Raw genomic sequence first — 20,350 nt, 5'->3', positions numbered from 1 at the left:
TAAATACGGGAACGATGACATTTGTTGCAAATTGATTCCTTTATTAGTTTTGACATGCTATTTCACTGTAATTAGTACAACCATTATCCTATTATCATATTTTGTATTACATGCAAAGTCGAACCTTGTTAAAAGACAACTTAATACAACATTCTACTTAAAAGAGAATGTTAGGTTCAAATGCTTCATCTTTTATTGTTTTCATTTCTCATCTGACAAGGTTCTGTTACAAGGTACTCTGCAAAGCCACAAGACCTCTTGTTCAAGACGTTTGAAGGTATCTCACAACGCATCGATGTTTATCTTCGAAGAATTATTCTCTGACCAGATCAACATAAAGTGGATTTCGGTTTAAATGTTGGCATGTGGCTACATCTTCAACCTCTTGCAGAGCAAATACTAATTACAGGCTGAACATATACTTCCAACTGAAGTAATAAGTCTTGATGTAATTTCGTCTTCTTAGTTCAAGGATTGCAAGTAACAAGAAAATACTTTTCTTTATTCAAATAGACGACTTTAGAACTTATAAATGACAAATGTGTGTGGTATTCAACAGTTTTTATTAATAAAAATTTTACAAGCCATTCAAAACCCCCTTTTCCTTCGTTTCTCCTATAAATCCAATCACTGACAAACAAGGAACAAGTCAATGTAAATTCAAAAAATCTTTTTGACTTGTTTCTTACACCGATTTAATGACTTTTGAGCCCATCTTTGACAACCTAACCGTATTAAATTATTAAAATTGGATGACTGAGTAGCTCAAGTGTTGATTATACAAAAGGAGGGCAGACTAAAACATTGGTACATTCCATGCAACTGATCTTGAAGAAGGAATTCCTGTACGTATGAAGTCTGTAAAGACAACAAATAATACGCCAAATAAATACATGTATATCCTTTAAATAGACTTTGTTACAAAGAAAAAGGAGTACATGAACATGGAGTTGTAATAAACCTTTTATCCGTCTTTTATTTGCCCCTATTCACATGAATATAATGTCACTGTTCCAAACACCTCTACCAACCCCAAAAAATCAAAGATATGTTATTCTCTCAGTTTCTTTCCAGAAAACTTTTTCAAAGTAACTTTTTTAATTAAGCCCAAACAAGTTTGAACGAGGCCATTGGTACCATCAGCATTTATCCCATCTCTGGGTTTCTCTCAAGTCCACACATCCTCCAAGTAACGCTTCTCTTCACGTAATGTTGCTAGGAGACACGCTGCTTCATAAGCACTCCTCCCTGTCTCCTGCATGAAGATGTCACTCCATGTGGCAGTCACATTCTTAGCCATGTTCTTGGCATCACTGATAAGGACAGAAACAAAACAGGTTTTGATGAGGAAATAATACGAAGGATAGAGAAAGGTACAAGTGGTTTTCATGCACACTGGAGGAGTTTGGAGGATTTAAGAAGCTTCCTTGCAAAAATCCCTGGGAAGTTTGAATGAATGGGGATTGATTTCTGAGAGAAGCACTTACCCACAAACGTAAATCACTGCCTTGTCCTCTAGAATCAGTTGACTGAGTTCAGTAGCATGTTTCCTCATGTTATCCTGAACATAGCGAGGGACATCAGGTACATTCCTTGCTCCTGCAATCTCACTGGTCACTGATTGGATCAGATCACGTGAGAAGGACAAGCAGAGTTTGGACAAGATACCAGAGGACAGATGACCCTCAATAACCTCCCTGTTGAGAAATAATGACCACTTGGCTTCATCTGATATTTAGCATGAGAGTATTAGGCATTAACAAAGTTCAATAACATAAAAGTCTCATCCTTGAGGGCAAAAGTTACGCATTTCCCTGACAAAAAAGTTTTAAGTGCATTTGTTAACCGTTAAACAGGAATCTATGTGAGGGTTGAAGTCCTAGAGGTTCCTTTGACATGTTCAAAAAAGTTTCCAGGGAACTCAAGTTACATTCAGGTATCACTAACCTGTACAAGAAATCTCTATCCCGATGTCGACAACCAAATAATAGCCAAGCTGGACCAAGACACACTCCTGTCTGCTGCATACAAGCCCTATGCTGTAAGAATCCTATAAAAGGAGCCACACCTGTGCCTGGTCCAATCATTATAATGGGCGTGGTTGGGTCAGCTGGGAGGTGGAAATGCTGATTGGTGCGTTCAAAAATGGGTATCTAAAAAAAGGGAAACAAAAATGTTACAACTCAAAACAAAAGCAAACTGGAAATGAAGTCCACTCTCGCAAAGAATTGATGTGATCAGTACACTGTACTTCCATCCCAAAGAAATACATTGTATGACTAACCCTTATCTCTGGATGAATATCAAGTTGCGACATCTGACTATGCAATGAATCATCTGAATAGTGTTGGATTTTGGTCAAGTGATTAAGCCATCCTGTGCAAACTCCTTCACGTTGCTTGTTCCTCCCTTGCTCTTCAGAAAAGACCACAATGTTGAAGACAAAATGCAACTTGTTGGAATCCACTAACGGGGAGCTGTAACAAGAATGGCAAATGACGGTTATCTTTTAATACTAATTCTAGTGATCCCTTCCTACTCATTCCTCCCATGCAGACTTGTAAATATCCAGAACACACTCATGTTCACTTCTGCCATTAGCTCTGCCAGATATTTTCCATTTACACAATGTCTATGGCCACAATTTGACCTTCAAACACATGACTTCTCAAGCCCAACGTCACAGAGCAACTCAGCAGAAAATTTTGCTCAGTAAATCTTTGTGCTGGCCAAAATAAACCAGTCATGATTGGTTTGCCGGTTTGTCACGATTCTCTTTTAACAGAGCAGCTCTATAAAATTAGCCCTTGGTTTGAGCACAGAGTATACAAAACAAATTTTCAACTGGATATGCACAAAGGTGCAGCATCTTTGCATGAAAGGAATGCATTAAATGAGAGCTGTCCACTACTTACCTTGATATTGAATAAGGTCTAGGCTGTAACCTAGGCAGGTGCTCAAACAGTTGACTCAGAGGAGGACTGCACGATGGGAAAGCTGTTAGGATATCCAATAGCGACAGGTGAGGATCTCGTATGAAGGCACCATAGTCCCCTGCACCTTGTTTACTACACAGTTCCTGCAGTCGACGTTTCTCAGACTCATCACTTGTGTGGTCTACAAGGACTCTCAAGAATGCCTGGAGATTAAGTCAAGATTGTCAGATCTGAAAAAAGCTTTGCAATGAATTGGACAAATGTACATTCTACTGATTATATAAATGTTTTATCCCTAAAACCAACAAGTACTTATGCATACATGCTTGTATTTTCTACGGCACACCATATTCCTTACTAAAGAAAAACATGACACATCGTCAAAAATTCTTCCAGACTATTCTGTTTAGTATGTTAAATGTAAACAACATTTGAATGTCCACGTTCATTCTATGGGTATCTCAAGATGACAAAGAAATATGGAGTTAGTTTTGCAATCTACCTTCTTTGGTGGACTCCTTATATCACAGCAATGCAGAAAGGCATGCCTTAAGGTGCAGAGGGGTGTGGGTATATACTCTGGTATTGCAGCACGTCTCTTCTTAGTTCCACTTAGCACCTGCAGACTCAATGGGCAGTCTGCCTTGTCTGCAAGGCCGAGCCTTTGTATGAGGTTACTGACCTCTTTACTATCGTTAGGACAGATAATGCTGAAGGAATCTCCCGGTTGGTACTGAATTCCACTCTCCTGAACATAATTTTAAGTATCAGAGTTGAAATTAAGAATGAAATTTGATGACATACAAGATTATTTCATTTTTCAATGGCCAGGGGATATATGTATCTACATATTCTAACATTTCAACATATTCCTTGAGAGATTCACATTTCAACTTGGGAGAGAAACTTACAGAAATATCTAGTTCCAGGTCAAGCGCTGTCTTGACAGCATCTTCTCTGGTCAGCCTAGTAGCAGAGACAAACTTTACCATGGTAACAGAGGAAGCAGCTGATGGCATGGGTGCTCCACCTTGAAGAGGAAGATCATCTGTGTTCTATAATAAACAAATGTTGGAAACAAGGTATTCATGGGGTGTAGTATTTTCTCCAACAACATAAAGAAGATGATGAGCACAGATTGAATACCACTGATGAATGGGATGAAAGCAGCATCTTACCAAGGTCTGTTCAGTATGGAACTCCACTTCAAGGAATGCAGGTGAAGCAACAGGCAGTGTAAGACCACTTTCAGATAAGGGTGGGATAGACCTAGTCAGTGAGGCACAGCTATCTGTGTTAGAGGAAGATCCTGATATACCGATTGGCTCATCGCTGTTTTTAGCAGGTGTATCTTCACCACCTGTTCTTTTAAGCACTACATTCTGTTGAGTGGCATCATCAGACCCAGACAGTGAAGTAGTGGGCTCTTTCTTTGATGATGGGGAGTTACTGAATTGGTTTATGACTGAAGCTATAGTGCCAGACGCTGTGCCATTCGCATCATTTTTAATACTCATTTCCTCTGCAATACCAGGAGTTTTGGAAGGTCTTGATGACGCTGGAAAACCTTGATTACTTGTCCTTTCCTTGGCAGAACTGTTTTCGGCATTTTCTGAAGTTCTTGATTCAGATTTAAGAGCAGAAGATACTTCCTCACCCTTCACTTCAGTGGGGGACTGGACATTCTCCATCAGGTTTGAGGATCTATCACTAGAATCAACAATTTCATTTCTAACTTTCATTCCCTGGTTTGAGTCACAGGTACCATCAGTTGCTATAACTGAGGTGTCAGTTTGACTCTCAGAGACACAGTCTATGCCAAGATGCTTTCTAAGGGCTGGATATAGTCCTTCAATCCAGGGTTCTGCAACAATTTCTAAGCTGCAAAAGATCAGAGGAAGAGTCAACTACTTCTAAGATCAATAAAACTCAGCAATTAATTCAGTGCAGAGATGTGCTTTTGACTTATTAAGCTGATCTGGGAAATTAATGATGACTTCTAAGAAGAAATAACAAGTTGGTAGTAACATTTTAAAAACATTGAACCCAAGTAGCTGGCACGCAGTAACTATGAGTAACACCTGTTCCTAAAGCAAGCATGTTTTGAATTGAAGGAAAGATAACAATCTGAAAACAAAGGCATTACCATAGGGAATCAAAATTCTAATGTTAAGTAATTGCCTTGACAACTCTCACCACTTCATGGGATGTGGGATTACAATTGGTTATTCCCCTGTGATTTCAATGCAAACTGGACCAGCAGAAGGCCCTAGCAGAACTCACCCGGTCGCATCATCAGCAAAGCCAGATGGATAAAAGCGGCTTGCTCCAAGCTCTTCAAGTCTTTGGTCAAAATTTTTGCCATTGCGACAGAAATTAGTGTAGTTGGAGTCTCCAAGACCTGAATAGACAGCACGCATGCATGGACAAATAGATTACATGTATGACACAATCACACAGAATCAGGACTGTTAAAAAAACTAATTTTGCCCATTGGATGATTGGAAGACAGGAGTCAAGAAGTTGTTAATAACTTAAGTTTCTATCCTTGCCCTTGCAGCATTGTATCCTTGAGAATCCTTGTACATGTAGTTCTTGAAGAGCCTCTTCAACCAACAACTTCTGCCACACACATTCTAAGTCTAAGAGTATACAGTAACATTTTCAAATCAGCCATCAGAAAACTTTACAGCATTCAGACTGTGCAGAAACTAGCACCTATAAGGAACGTACCCAGCAGAGTAAAATGAACTCCAGCAAGGTGATCACTAGGTAATGTTTTCTTTTTGATGCGACGCCAGAACTTCTGTGCAGTATCTGGTGGCTCACCATCTCCTGTTGTAGAAACGACTATCACAATGCATGTCTCTTTTTCGATGCTGAACTGCAAAAAGCATCATGAAGAAGACGTGCTTTAAACACTTACATGTATGTTTCATTTTCCAAGCATTATTCACTGCTCAAAGAATATTCATTCTAAATGTTTTACACATCTGTGTATATTATATATTACGGACCATTAAGACTTTTCTCTACAAGCACTCTTTGGCAAACCTACATGTACCATTGGCCTTTTGTTCATAAACAAAAAGAAACATTCTCCTTGAACTGGTAGTATGGTAGTTCACCTACAAACATTTAGACTACATGTATGTTGTCGATAAAATTCAATTCTGCTTATAGCTAACAAAAAGGCTTTTTAAATCACTGATTGATTGCATGCATGGATTTCATTAATTTTCACCAGACTTCCTGTTGGACTTTTTCATCCATGTCGTTATGGAAACTTACCCCGACTCCTTGTACACATTTCTTTACACAAATCTTGGATGCATTCCCACTTGGACTTGGTTACAAGGGCGAAATGTTAACTTTCCTGTGTGGTTAGCTAAATGCGGCATAGCGCAGATGTCTAAATTGTATATTCACGCGCTAGCTACCATGCTGTTTGAGTGGTTAAATTACACAACAGGAATTTTTATAATTTCCTTACTGCTACAAAAAAGTTTTACCAACACAAAACTAGATCATGCTTCTAAACATTTTGATTAAATCTTCTATAACACCTGTGAGGCAAATGTGCAGAAATGTGCACAGGGCCATCATAAAAAATAGCAATGTGAGCATATACATGTACATATCAATACACACAAAGGAGTCAGGAAACCATTCTTCACACAAGGAATTTTAGATTGTACTCTTGGAAGTTTTACAGCAAGGTGCCATTCCCATCCGATTAATCAGGGATTCTGTAAAACCATCTCAGTTCAGCAAAACCCTCTGTGCCCATTTTCAACTGAGAATCGTAAAACTTGCAGGAATATCAATTCTATGGGTCTTCCAACTGGACTTAATTGTAATTCAGCCTTTGTGGTACAATGTATATCTAACACGTTCAATGGGAACATGGATTTCATTTTACCTTCTTGTCAGTCATACTGAAGCAGTGCATCTCTGGCTCCAATCCATGATTTGGTGACATCTCAAAGATTTCTTCAGCTATGGCCTTGGCCTGGCCGGTCTGAGAGCCATATACGAGGAGAAACCGCCCTTGATTTCCTTTCGTCATTGTATCAAAATCCACAATCTGAGATAAAAGTTGTGAAATAATTTAACAGGAATTACGCTTGCTTTATCTAACATATCAAGTGACCTTTGGTTCAGTTCTTAACATTATTGGTATTTCCAGGTAATTTCTTAGTGTCATTCATTGCTACCTGGCTTCACACGTACATGTAAATCACCTGCACATCCAGTAGGCCTAAGAACCTGCCTATCACGCTCATCTATCAAAATAAACCCTTTCGGTGTTTGAAATACATTATGTGGCTTGGATTGCAAACAAGAAATATATTTTATGCATTAACCTATGGGGGAAATGAACTAGTGAACCAGTTTTACAATTATCTTCAGAATATTTCTAAAGTACATGTATCTGCTTACCACCTCACAGAAGCATGCATAGTATACAAGGAAGATTTTCCAAATAACAATTTTTGAAATGTTTGTAAGAAGAAAAATCACCTTCAATTATCTTTTTTTTTAAGGGCACCAGTCATTCTAGGCTGAAAATAACGTGATTGGTCAATGTGGGATGAATGAGCTACAAGTCATGATTTTCAGTGGCCATACTTGGGCATTAATATTCACAATCTTAGTCAAAGCACGGTCCATGATAAAAATGCAACACTCTGTGAGAAGAGGATGGCTTGAATTGGAATATGTAATAAAATGGAAGCAGATTAATGTTTTGCGGGTACACCTCCCATTGGATTGCACTTAAAATGGATTGCTTGTTTGTCAACCAAACCCATAATGCATTGCAACGCCTCAATGAGAGCTGGGTTTCGAGATAAAAGTAGAGAATTTCTGCACATTTATGCTCTCACTTTGAAAAAAATGGATAACGATAGCTCTTTCCTCCAGTCTAGTCCATCATGTGGTCTAGTGTAGTAGTTGTTGACACTGGTCTTGGTCTCGAGGCCAGTTTGAACGTGGTCTTGGTCTTGAACATGCTGGTCTTGGCCTCCGATCACTGGTCTCAGTCTTGGTCTCGAGTCATTGGTCTCGGTCTTGATCTCGCGCCTTTCGGCCAAGAACAGTACAAGACCAATTTAAACATACACTTTGCATCGTTTCACACCTGATAGTAACATTGCGTGGTCTGGTAACTAGACACTTATTTATCCACTGTTTGTTGATTTCAAACTTGACAAACAATACATCATTCCATGATAGCATTTTTTGGCAAAACGCATAAACATAAGTGTGCTGCGTGCCTTTGCCTTGGTGGTAAGTTTGTTAACATGGTTGATGTCACAACATTCACTGGTCAAAACGTAAACACATCACTGAAGAATGCAAACTGCAAAGTACATGTACATGTAGCAACAAAAACAATGCTAAATTCCACGACCATTCTGTCAAATTAACGCATACATGTAGTTCTGTGGTTTATAGCCCATCTTCACAGTTTTATGACAATGTACAGAGATGGTAGGCCTATGACTATGACTTGACATGCTTGAGCATGAGTGAGATCATGAGGTCGAGGAATTTTGGATTTCACCTTTCCAAATGGTTCAACATTTTCTTTAAATAACACAAGTTGACCCAACCGACCAAACTGTTCCATGAAGGAAGGGAAAGCCTTTTAAAACAACGCCAACTTCCGCTGAAACTTACGCTTTAATCGAAAACAGAACACAGCCCTAAGAAGAGCCAATTTCGAAGTGTGTCGCAAAAACCACAGAGACGTCATGAACGTGTCACTTTCACGAAACCACGGAACGCCGCGTTAAATGCATGCTACGCATCTCAACAAAAGTAGGCTTGGGCAATAATTACGTAATAAATATCACCTTATATAATTAGTTTGAAAATTTCTTTAAAAGGAATAATAAAAAATTGACACTAAATGTAAAAACGTAATTATAGGTCATTTTGAATTGAAAATATTCTTATTTTTGGTAAATTGATATTACATTTTCAATATAATTTAACAAGCCTAAATATGTCTGCGCCCTGTGGAATGAAATGTTGGTGATTTTGAGGGCACCTAATTTTTCTAAGATCTGCATTGCCAGTTTGTTTGAAGTTTAAAATACCCAACAATGTCAAAGATAGACAAATTAAGATTGTTGAGGTCCTTGCTGCGGGAACTTCGAGAAACAAAGATGGTAGGCTAACGGCCTTTGACTCTTTGAGTTTGAAATTAAAAGACTCACCCCAGACATGCCAGATAATGATACGTGTACTAACTGTGTGGCTCATTGGGAGATTAGCAAATTATCCGTGATTATGAGCCATAAGCCTTATTGCTAATACTGCATGGGTGATTTTGCACAAAGGTAGAAAGGCATTGTGGGAAGGAAAATTCGGCAATGTTGGCTCCTTTTTACTTCCCACCATGCCTTTCTACCTTTGTGCAAAATCCCTCATGCGGTTTTAGCAATAAGGCATAGGTTATGGCATAGGGCTTGGTTTTCAAAGCAAATTAAGAACCAGTCATTTGGAATTTGCAGTTGTATACATGTATTTAGTAGAGAGACATGACAGACAAGTGTAATCTAGTAATTACTTGGAAACTAGGCTAGGCATGCTAGGTAAATCGTGTTATGGTTATTTTACATTGCTCATATCAGTTTTCAGTCGGCATGGTATAAATAGTGAAAGAATTAATGGGTTTCACTCTTATACATGTATCTTATTATTTCATGCAAATACCCTGTCTGTTATTTTCAGAGTTCCCCAAGGAACACAATGGCCTATGGTTACTTGATGGATCAGTTCCGAAAAAATCAAGTTACATCCGAGAAATTCTGCAAAGAACACAATGAAATGTTGCATCAGGCTCAGACGTATCTGTGTATGCTCAAGAGTACAAGAGAACATGAGGTAAATATCTAGAAAATTAATCTCTAGAATTAAACTGATTTACATTTCAGTGAGGAGGGGTGTACTGGGTTTCTTCTGAACCAGGAACAAGAGGTTGAAGTGCATGAAAAAATGAATTTATCGTTTTATATCACAAACATCTGTGATAATCATTATCATTGAATTAATTTTGTCATTTCAGGCATTGCAGGCTGCATACAAGAGGGGTGAAAGAACAGTGGAAGAAAGTGCCAAACTAGTTGGATTGAAAATACCCAAGCCCTATGAAGAGTGATCCCATTTCTAATGCTTCACTTATTTCATTATCTCTGTATAAAGACGTGTGAAAAATTGTAAATACTTGTAGTTGCAAAAAAAGAATGAAATTATTCAGTATTAATGGATGGTCAAATGTGGATAAAGCTGCACTTCCCCCAGTCAAAGATATTGGCAAATCCACTGCTTCAAAGCAATCCAAGACAAATGAACAAGCAGAAATAGAAAAAGGGATAGACAAAATAACAGCAGAAATAATTTACTAAATGTCATTAGAATCAGAAATTTCAACGTAGAGAAGTATTCCATAAATGTAATAAACTATATATTACTATTTTTCTTTTGTGCTATCTGAGGTTTACATAATACATGTACATGTTAGTTTTAATTTATTAGGCAGACTTTGTGACGTGATTTTCAAACATTGAATAAATTTTGACAGAAACCTGATCAGAAAATTGTCAAGCTTGCTCAATATCTTGGAAGTTATTTCGCTCTTCTCGAAGATTAAAAAAATTTTAATCTCTGTTTCATTGTAAACTTAGGTCATTTTGTAAATTCTCCAGTATAAATAGACGTGTTAGAAACCAGCTGTGTGTGTTGACTAAACAACAATTACACGACACAAAGCACCCAAGTACTGTGCATCGCGCCCACTAGTCCATGGAACGTATGTAGCGCCCCCATCGGTTCCTCACAATTAGTCTATAGTCGGGTTACATGCTGATGGGAATTGAAGCTCCGAAAACTACTTATGAAGTCTGGGTAGCCGGTCCTCTCGTATGGTCCACTATGGCAAAGGATTTCCCAGCTGCCGATTTAGTGATTATTCTTTTGAATTGAAGGTAGTTAAATCGTTTTTACCCCCGTTTTTCTCCTACCATAAGAACGATTATGTCATAAATGATTACTAATCATTTTAGTCATCTCATCGAGGCCGTTTCTAATAATTTGTCATGCTTGTTTTCTTCACATTTTCACCTTGTCTGTGTCAGGTCATGGATATGGTTGTCATTAGGGCCTTATTTATTTTTGATAATGGCACCAAGGATTACTCCAAAGCGCCCCAAGCACTGTAGCTCACAAACCTGAAGAGACCTGTGGAGAAGAGACAATCTGACAATGAAAAGCAGTTACAGTTTCAGATGTGGGACGAAAACCCCAGAAGAATATTCTGGGTAAAACCCACGGAATCAGGTAGGGACTGAAAACCCAATCCGCATGTGGACAGGTGGACCAAGCCAGGAGTTGAACATGAACTGCAGAGGAGGAAGGCAAGCAAAGAACCACTTTGCCAATCCGACTCCCTAACTAAACGTCGATTGCACTGCACTATCAGTTAATCCTGTGCAAAATATCCGACTTTAATTAAGTTTCCTTCCACAACCATGAATTAGAAAGGTGCTATTGACAGATCATACCACAAGACCGACTATTACACAGAGATCTCAACCAACATTGGCTTGCTACCATGCCTGTGTAACTGTACTTTACATGGTTAATTTGTTTATCATGTTGTTTGTCATGATTGTAACTTATTGTTGCATCTGTTTTGTGTTCAGATAATTAACGTGAACAGGAGAACAATGTTCCAAAGCAGCACACAGAAACACTTCTGGACTTTCAGCAATGAGCAAGACATTTATACTCTCAGGAGAGAGGCAAACAGCACTTACATTAATCAACACAAAGGAGCAGCAAAGAGAATGGTTTGTGACTTGAGTTCATGCTACCAAAGGTTCTGTTATTACATATGTGTACCTGGGGTCCAGCTCATTCACTTCTCTCCCTCTTTTCCAAGCTTCCTTTCTCCATAAGTCTTAATTTTCTTCATGTAGGGGCAAGATGTCAAATCCTTCTTTTTGTTGGCAGAGGAGGAACACATATTGTGTCGTCACTATGAACATCTCCTAAGAGATTTCTGTCGGAGATTTGAGCCACCCATGCCACCTGCTGTTAAGGTAATAGACAGTGTTACTTCATAACAGTCTTTTTAAAATTCAAGACAGTCAAAAGTACCCAAATTTATGAAAAGTCATCAGTTAGCCGGTTCCTGTCTCGTGTGAAGCCAGGGCATACAATTATGAAGACCTCCTGATTTAGCAGTTTGATTTTAAAGAGAAGTCTTATCAAGGTAAGGTTGAATGTGTGGAGAAATGCATGATCACATTGTTGATAAGTAACCATAGCTCTTTACATTTTGTGAAATTGAAGTTCATCTGATGCTTGTCTCACAGGGAACAGCCTGTGCTTATTTCAAAAGATTTTATCTGCGTAACACTGTTATGGATTACCATCCCAAGTTCATCATGTAAGTACACGTACCATCTTAGAATTGAATATCGTCATTCATGTTATCTCTGTGTTAGTCATTAGCCAAGTAACATAATAACCGAGTAACGTAACAACCAAGGGTGCTATTCTTCTGTGCTTGCAGGTTGACCTGTGTCTATTTGGCCTGTAAGGTGGAAGAGTTCAATGTATCCATCACTCAATTCTGTGCCAATCTCTCATCTGACCAAGAGAGGGCAGCAGAGCTGATATTAGTCCATGAACTGTTGGTTATGCAGCAGCTAGACTTCCATCTGACTGTTCATAATCCTCTCCGGCCGTTAGAGGGCTTTCTCATTGACATCAAGGTAGTAAGATATCTATCAAGCAGTAGACATTATTAGCCATGTTATAAATAAGTTACTCAAACCATTGAAAGCTTCCAAAGGTTAAATATCGCAAAGTTGCCGAGGTTGAAATCATCGATTTATTTCTCATTTATCAGACTCGTTTCTCATCACTGAGTAATCCAGAACAGTTAAGGAAATCTGCAGATGAGTTTTTGCAGAGATCTTTTGCAAGTGATGTCTGTCTGCTATATACTCCATCCCAGGTTAGTAGAGGGTCATACAGGTTGTTAGAGATCCATTGAGCCGAGTTAGGTTGTTTGTACTACAAGCATTAATCAATTTCAATTTTGTGAGTAAATGTAATAAAAAGACCTGACGTGCTAATTAACCATAAATTGAGTGCATTTGTTTCAAATATGCTTCAGGTGGAGTAAGTCATGCAACATAAGTCTATGTGATGTGTTTTCCTTTCAGATTGCTTTGACTGCATTAGTGACAAGTGCAGCTAAACAGCGTGTCAACATTGACAAGTGAGTTCTCACAGATGTAACAATGGGAAATTGAGACAAACTCAGGAAGATCTTGATTCATATTCTGTAAGATAATTACAAAGGTTTTGGATATTTGATTTCTGTCAAAACTCAATAGAAACACCAGGGCTTATCCTTTGAATGTTCACCTGACCATGAAAGTGATGAACCCAGTTTGGGCCTAATCTCATTCCCTTTGTTAAGGTATGTGACAGACTTTCTTCTCAAGAGCTCTGATAAGAAGGAACTACGCGACCTTGTCAGCACCATCAAAAGTATGTGCTCTGAATATTTTCTTTCATTTTTCAAAGATATTGTACTGAGTGACAATTTCCCTTCCGCTGACGGATCAAACACAAACCGTGAGCATAAAATCCAGGTTTGTCTATTCCCTGACCCCTCAGTTGGAGGACAGAGGTCACGGTTGTCTTCCATGTCCTCTTGAATTGACACTAGCTTTGTGTGATTTGTTGCAACAGGAGTTAGATCCATGGTCAATAACATCCCACCACTGGACATTGAAGTGGTTAAGGCCCTGGAGGAGAAACTAGAAAAGTGTGGCAATCCTGAATTAAATCCAGACAGTGAAGAGTGAGTTTTTACTCCTAATCGATGACCCACCTGTGGTTAGTTGTAAGCATGACATTAAATCATCTTCACTCTTGTCCAATAAATTATGATCTTGCCAACAAATTCCTCTAGTAATTCTTGTGAAGAAACTCAAAATGTTTTAATCCTGAACTAACCTCAAGCAGTAATGAATATGACCGCCTATTGAGCGACTTATAGAATGCTTTTTATCTGCACCATTGTCTATTCACCATATTCTACCCGGTTTACTTTGGTTATAACCCTGCTTGGCCTTCATGTTGAATGAATCGCCGAAGCAATGCAATACCTCAGGTATTAAGTGTGGATGCAAACATAGCACCAAGTGCCATTATTTTGTGATCAAGGCCCTACAGGATTTCTCACCAAGCTTTCTGTTTGCCTTCCATGTTAAGATACAAGAGAAAACAGCAAGAATTTCTGGATGCAGAAGATGAGGATTTCTCACTAGGGATCAGCAGTGCTCAGGACAAGGTATCTTAACATGGAACTGATCAGTCATGATACAGGGGATGAGGGTGACATTATGGATCACAATTTTTAATTGGCAGGGAAGCAGTTGCAGAAATGTCTTCAGTGTCTCATAGAGGTTTTCCTTGCTCAGCAGACATTACCGTAGAACCAGAAATAAGTTACATCTATCACATATTTCAAATGTTAACCTGTCATTTTCTATGCCTAGTAAATGTATATGTGGCAGGTGAATCACGCTGCATGTGAGTGCTGGTCCAGTTACTGACTCAATAATAATCTGTCATATGTTAGTGATGTTACTATAGTTACATAATAGGTGGCAACAGATCAAGTTTCACAATGTGGTTTATGGGGAACCAATGGTCGAGATCTTTATTTCATTTCTTTCCTGTTTTCTGTTTGAACTCAATAGCTACAAACTATCTGGATTATTGAGGTTTCTATTGGCTGACTTGTGGAGTCTTATTGTCCTTTACAATGAGCATTGTTCCTCATGACCCATTACCCCCTGCTGTGTATGTCACCCTAACCCCCCCCCCCCCAGGTTTTGCTACCAAACATTCTTGTCATCCTGTTGGTCTATAATACAAGTAGCACAGATTTCCATGAACCTTCTTGTTATTGGCCTTGGTTGTATGACAGTAAGTCACATGGGGGGAGGGGTAATCTTACATTAAGGGATTATTGATGTGAAGAATTACCCTAGTGGGGGGCAGCCCACCTGCTGAGTACTCAAGCAGATGGCATTATCTGATGGCCCATTCAAGCCAACCGTTATGGTGCAGTTTTTGGTGCCCCTTCAGATGCATTGTATTGAATTTGTTTCATTCATAGTTTATTTAAAGTAACTGTCCTGGTGGGGCATCACCTGACAAGAAGAAACAGGGCACAAAATTAGAAGCAAGATTAGAAAGTGAATCTCTGTAACACCATGTTATGTCCAGTATTACTTTGGTGAAGGAATAAAGTGCACTTATTCACTCCAGCTTGTAACAAATCCTCCAAGGTGGCAGACAGTGCTCTTGGCTTGGAAATTTATTTTTTAGCATTTCTCCAAATGGAAAGTATTGCTATCTCCTTTGGCTTTGTTGTTAGCAGGACATTTTTGTTTTACTTTTTACAGCTAATGAAAGGCTTGTTATTACGCCGGCAACATTTCCACAACAGAATAAAACCATCGTTAAGCTTCTCGAAGAATCAGTGGTGCATAGCACTATTTTGAAAGAAAAGGCCAATTTTCAGTACCTAGAATGCGTACCTTTTCATGCTCAAAGGCAGTTTGAAGTGAACAGATAAATACAATATGACTTTATAAAAAGAACCTAAGTGAGAGACGCTATCAATACCTTCATTTGTTATCCCGTTGAGATTACATTCTTGTGACATTGTCATTCAAAAACCCATTACACTACCTCTTTCACTCATCACACAGTGCCCCATTTGGCTCCTTTTAACCTTGAGTCTATATTCCGAAATTTAAGAAGCCGGCACATATTGATTTCACAAAGATGCAGTCGTGTTTTCCTTTCTAGCCATTTATTCCGTGTTCGAAAATGTCAAGTTTTTTTTACAAAGATTGCTTAGTATTTACAGAAAATAAATGAAATATGTAGCTTTTCAATAATGCTTCCACAATGTACTTCTTGAGTTTTGGGAGTCGTAAGTTGAAAAATTACTCAAAGAAGTTGCATGCTTTGATTTTAGTGCAGAGATATTCTCATTATTCCATGTTCTTGGAAAGCTAAGTTGTTAGACACTATTTCCCCTGAGATACATGTTCTGTATATTTTGCAGTCAGTGATCCTTGGGTCACATTTACTAATTCTGTTCCTGTTCACAAAGACTATTTTCCACAAAGCATCTCCTTAACATTGAATTCTGCACCCAGGTCAACTTGAGGTTGTCGGGGCTGGATATCTATGAAATCAACATTTGTTTCCATCCATTTATTGAACCACAGACGTTCTGTCCAGTTCCTGCTGTTTCTATCACCCCAAGCACCTGTTCAATTGATTGGGTAGTTTTCACTATCCCCTTCAGCCCATCCCTAACCCCCTGCTCATATGCCCAGACGTCTGTCAGTAGATGTGACACACCATTCCCACCCCAATTGAGCCTTATCCTCTCTCACTCCCTCCTAATGCATTCACCAGATGTGAGGAACAGAGAAAAATAAGATAGTCCCACAAGATTTGGCCAAATTTGACAATTCAACCACCCGTATCAATCAGATGTTGGAAAGCTAAAACATGTTAGTATAAAACATGTATTTTATGGGAAATTTAATACGATTGTAGTTGGTTTGGATGAGATTGTTTAAGATAAATTAGGACCGAAGGTTTGTGGATTTTGTCAGTGTGTACTCATTTTGACTTCTTTGCACTTCTCCGTTTCTTGTAGAAAAGCCAACGACGTGAGGTAGAATTACTAATGAGTGTGTGACACAAGATTGGCAAGTGGCTAGGATGAGGAAATTAACCATGCAAGATGCCACAATCCTTCTAATTGTCAGAAATGATCAGCAAGGTTGGATGACTTTGAGGTGTGAGATGAGCTGTATATGAATGACATGCACAAACCATGACAGTCTTGTGCCCAACAATTAGGCCAGCAGTTACTGCATATTGTTCCCAGACTATATTCTCTTCTTAGGGAGAGCAGCAGCACCAAATAATGCCTGCAGACCATGCAACCCTCCTTGTTGACAGAGATGGGTGGAGTGTGCAGTAATTCCAGCCAATGCGAGTACTATGTGGACTACGTTTTGTCACTCCCTGATTTTAAGGCTCTGCTGAGACTTGTGTACTGCAGGGTTCTTTTCCTTCTGTTAAAACTGAGACTTTCTTTCTCCTTTCATCCAAATCTAAAGAAGAAAGCTTGGAGGAGAAAAATAATTAAATATCGCTTACATATGAAATTCAGCTAGAGTGTGACTATATATGAATCCATATGTTATCTGGCCAACCCTCACTAAATTACCTACTTGCCTATTTCAACAGTTTATTTTTGTATACTCCTGTACATTTCTTTGGCATTCCTTATATTGTCCCGTTTTCAGCCTCAATCGGTATTTCCAAGCAACAATGAGTTGGAAGCACAGTGCCTACCATTGTAAGCAGACAAGTGCGTTAGAACATCGTATTATATCCGACCCTTGTTTCAGTTTTGATCTGATAGCATACCTTCACTAAGTGGTGTGCATTGACTATGAACCCATAGACTTTATTTGAGAAAGAGAAACGCTGTCCACATGCAGGATATAGTTGGGCTAATAAATGGGGGCACGAAGATTGATTTCCGTCATCAGTTCTTTTGTACCTTCCTCGACATTCGTTTCTCAACCATTTCATTTACACACTCTGTGATGGGATTTGGCATTTGTAACAAAGTAGTGTTACTGTGGGATAACATTCTGTTCTTCAAAGCCATATCTCTGACCATGAATATTAATGATTTATAAATACGCACCATCCCGTGGCATACTTTTCTGAGTGTTGCTCGACATATTATATTTAACTCAAGCCCAAAATATCAACTTTCTCTGTGGTCAAAGATAAGTTTGCGAGAGTTTCATTCTACTTTTCAGATTTGTTCAATTATACTGATCAATGAACGTCTTGGCTCTCGCGTACAAAGTGCGCAAATTTCGTTGTTTTACGCTTCTCTCTTTTTGTATGGAAGTATGTATCGATTGTACAGTTCAAAAGAAGTCATATTATAAAGAAACTTTCAAAATGTTAAAAGTGTTTGGTGTTGTAGTTCCCTTCAATACCCCCTCCCTACCCCAAACGTGTACAGGAGAACACCCTGCCTGCCAATCCGTGCAGAAACTATTCTTTCGTAAGGCCACACACTCATGAATAATCTGCTCCAAGCGTGTGCGTGGGTCCACCCACAAGTATCTCTTGAAGCAACGCGATGGTCTCCGTCGTGACGCTTTGGGAATGAAATCTTTGGGCTAATGATACTCTGAACAAGCCGACACTTCACTCCCTGATCCTATTATGACTGGTCAGACTTTTAGGCACTTCACGTATAGTACTGAATTACCTTGTCTATAATTAGTGCCTTCCTCGGGAGTTGGTCTGAAGTTTAGATTTACTGAAAAAGATAAGGGTACTTCATATTGTATTCAAGTTGGCTAAAATGGTAGCGTGACTTTTGTTACTAGTGGAAAGACGTTTTTCAGATGACACCTGTGTTGTGAAGGAGCATGGTCCAGTCGAATAGACAAAACATCCCCTTAGAACAAACTTAAGGGCTCTGTCTTGACAGACTTGGTGAGTGGAAAATGTCGACCATCTGGCCGGACAAATCGGCAAGGGACACCTGCATAACATCATAACTGTCATCGAGCACTCTAAGCGAGATCGCGTATTGGAGAACTTCTGTTCAGCAATTATGTATTTACAATATCTGTCCATCACCTATTTTTTTGGAAAATGTATCAAATTTTGCACTTTCTGGAGGTATAGGAATAGTCATTTGGCTAAGGGGAAAAGGTTTGGTTGGAGGTTCTAGTTACAAACTTCAAAACACGTCATTTAAGGTGATTTTGTTTTGAAAGACTAGTAACGTCAAGGCACAGGACGTTCATTTGCAAGTCAGCTTAACTTGGAGAAAAAAATAAGATGGACACATGCAACCATGAAGTGTCTTTATTCGGAATGTCCATTTGCTTTCTTTTTGCCAAAGTCTTTTGTAAGTTAACCGTGTAGATATATAAAAAGCCTAGGGATAAAGGGGTATAGGCCTATTTATCCTTCTCGCAGTCTTAAGTTTATGTTGCCTAATAAAGGTCGGTCCATACTTGGCGCGAAAGCAACACCACTACGAATTTGTGACACAAGATCATAATATTGGCGCTGCAAGTTCGCAAAGTCGAGCACTTTTCAACTCGAGCGACATTTTGCAAATCTTTCGTGACGTCGAATTCGTTTCGCATTCACATTCGCCTGTAGTATGAACCAGCTTTTAAGACTGATTTTTATCTCGTAAAACAGGTCCTGCGTACTGCACAGTGAGAGAAAGAAATGGGGTTTTCAGGTCACATCACTCGTCATACACGAGTAACACCATAATATCAGGTTATTCACGTTTAACAGTGTTGACAACTTTGTGACAGTTTTCCCAAACCATGCTTGACCTAAAGGGTACATTGGTATGAATTTATAGTGGTCAAAATACGGATCGCTGGAAATGTGTTTTGCCGTTGTTAAAAATGACATCTTATACGACTTGTTGAGAATGGATGAATAATAATCAAGAGAAATTAATTAAGTAGTTCATGCTTCATTGCAGCACGGTTGAATGGTGGCGAATTCGCTCCTTATCTGATGCAATAATGGCCTAATTTAGTGGACTAAAATCGACTGTACCAACACCTCGAGATATTTGGGTGTAAGGTAAGACGAAAGTCACCCGCAGAGCTGCCTGTATCTTGAGATTTGATCCCAGATAAAATACATCTTCTATTTCACTCAACATAAAGGTTGTGCCAGAAGGTGTCTTTAGTTACAGAGAACATGCTGTGATCTGGAGAAAGATGATATTTTAACATGTCGTTTCGAAGCTAGCACAATTAACGATGCCTTCATTGTAACTGCTGTTGCAATTCCAGAGCTAAAATTTCGGTAGAACTTAAAGTCATCGTAAAACCAATAAACCACTTATTTCTCACATTTGTCACACATTTTAAACGTAATTAGTTCATATTAAAGGGATCGATTTCGCTGAAAATTGTCTTTAAAATTAATATACTCGGATGATAGCATGATCTTATTCTATTCAATTTCAAGGATTTCTGTTCATTTTTTGACGGATCACACGGAAGTGACAAAAGTCAAGGCCTGAAGAAACAGTTAGAATCGACACCAATAAGGCTGGGTCAACTTTGTGTCAGGGTATCGATTAGTTCATTGATGTGAATAAAGAAGATAACAGATATGGATATCCCGCTTGTTGTAAGACACTAAATTCACCTTGAAGCATGTGATGTGCATCAACTGATAACGCCGGACACCAACGC

General features: G+C 38.9%; 3 protein-coding genes across 6 annotated transcripts; 2 read left to right on the top strand and 1 right to left on the bottom strand.

Moving 5' to 3' along the window:
• Window positions 1-20: 20 nt before the first annotated feature.
• Window positions 21-8,756, bottom strand: mtrr (5-methyltetrahydrofolate-homocysteine methyltransferase reductase). Of its 3 annotated transcripts, XM_087140472.1 has the most exons (14): window positions 8,622-8,756; window positions 7,826-8,021; window positions 6,859-7,023; window positions 5,670-5,820; window positions 5,220-5,337; window positions 4,115-4,817; window positions 3,848-3,991; window positions 3,439-3,684; window positions 2,916-3,139; window positions 2,285-2,477; window positions 1,948-2,153; window positions 1,488-1,697; window positions 1,138-1,313; window positions 21-858 (listed from the first exon to the last, which is right to left on the bottom strand). In XM_087140472.1, exons 3-13 carry the CDS (start codon window positions 7,003-7,005, stop codon window positions 1,169-1,171), a joined length of 2,487 nt encoding a protein of 828 aa, XP_086996598.1. In that variant the 5' UTR covers window positions 7,006-7,023; window positions 7,826-8,021; window positions 8,622-8,756; the 3' UTR covers window positions 21-858; window positions 1,138-1,168. The 3 variants fall into 3 exon arrangements, with proteins under 3 accessions (XP_086996598.1, XP_022084509.2, XP_022084501.2); XM_022228817.2 differs by having other exon boundaries at window positions 21-1,313; XM_022228809.2 differs by lacking the exon at window positions 7,826-8,021 and having other exon boundaries at window positions 21-1,313.
• Window positions 8,757-8,938: 182 nt separating this feature from the next.
• LOC110976359 (protein FMC1 homolog) lies at window positions 8,939-10,546 on the top strand. The gene is made up of 3 exons (XM_022229558.2): window positions 8,939-9,115; window positions 9,681-9,833; window positions 10,015-10,546. Exons 1-3 carry the CDS (start codon window positions 9,050-9,052, stop codon window positions 10,105-10,107), a joined length of 312 nt encoding a protein of 103 aa, XP_022085250.2. The 5' UTR covers window positions 8,939-9,049; the 3' UTR covers window positions 10,108-10,546.
• Window positions 10,547-10,823: 277 nt separating this feature from the next.
• ccnh (cyclin H) lies at window positions 10,824-18,065 on the top strand. Of its 2 annotated transcripts, XM_022229536.2 has the most exons (11): window positions 10,824-10,933; window positions 11,651-11,797; window positions 11,927-12,049; window positions 12,326-12,399; window positions 12,526-12,727; window positions 12,865-12,972; window positions 13,184-13,239; window positions 13,444-13,514; window positions 13,719-13,830; window positions 14,244-14,322; window positions 16,723-18,065. In XM_022229536.2, exons 1-11 carry the CDS (start codon window positions 10,871-10,873, stop codon window positions 16,762-16,764), a joined length of 1,077 nt encoding a protein of 358 aa, XP_022085228.1. In that variant the 5' UTR covers window positions 10,824-10,870; the 3' UTR covers window positions 16,765-18,065. The 2 variants fall into 2 exon arrangements, with proteins under 2 accessions (XP_022085228.1, XP_022085238.1); XM_022229546.2 differs by lacking the exon at window positions 16,723-18,065 and having other exon boundaries at window positions 13,719-13,872; window positions 14,244-16,664.
• The last annotated feature ends 2,285 nt before the right edge of the window (window positions 18,066-20,350 follow it).

Source organism: Acanthaster planci, linkage group LG08 (assembly GCF_054643075.1).
Source record: "Acanthaster planci isolate LZ-2023a linkage group LG08, COTS_SCS, whole genome shotgun sequence".
In the NCBI taxonomy this organism is placed as follows: domain Eukaryota; kingdom Metazoa; phylum Echinodermata; class Asteroidea; order Valvatida; family Acanthasteridae; genus Acanthaster; species Acanthaster planci.
This window is presented reverse-complemented; position numbering and strand designations above follow the sequence as displayed.

Coding starts and splice junctions, on each gene's coding strand:
- mtrr (XM_022228817.2), bottom strand. CDS start 7,005: ATGACGAAAGGAAATCAAGGGCGGTTTCTCCTCGTATATGGCTCTCAG. Junction 4,818..5,219: donor TTTGCTGATGATGCGACCGG/GTGAGTTCTGCT, acceptor GATCTTTTGCAG/CTTAGAAATTGTTGCAGAAC. Junction 3,992..4,114: donor TCCATACTGAACAGACCTTG/GTAAGATGCTGC, acceptor TGTTTATTATAG/AACACAGATGATCTTCCTCT.
- LOC110976359 (XM_022229558.2), top strand. CDS start 9,050: ATGTCAAAGATAGACAAATTAAGATTGTTGAGGTCCTTGCTGCGGGAA. Junction 9,116..9,680: donor AACTTCGAGAAACAAAGATG/GTAGGCTAACGG, acceptor TGTTATTTTCAG/AGTTCCCCAAGGAACACAAT. Junction 9,834..10,014: donor AGAGTACAAGAGAACATGAG/GTAAATATCTAG, acceptor TTGTCATTTCAG/GCATTGCAGGCTGCATACAA.
- ccnh (XM_022229536.2), top strand. CDS start 10,871: ATGGTCCACTATGGCAAAGGATTTCCCAGCTGCCGATTTAGTGATTAT. Junction 10,934..11,650: donor ATTATTCTTTTGAATTGAAG/GTAGTTAAATCG, acceptor TTTTGTGTTCAG/ATAATTAACGTGAACAGGAG. Junction 12,400..12,525: donor TACCATCCCAAGTTCATCAT/GTAAGTACACGT, acceptor CTGTGCTTGCAG/GTTGACCTGTGTCTATTTGG.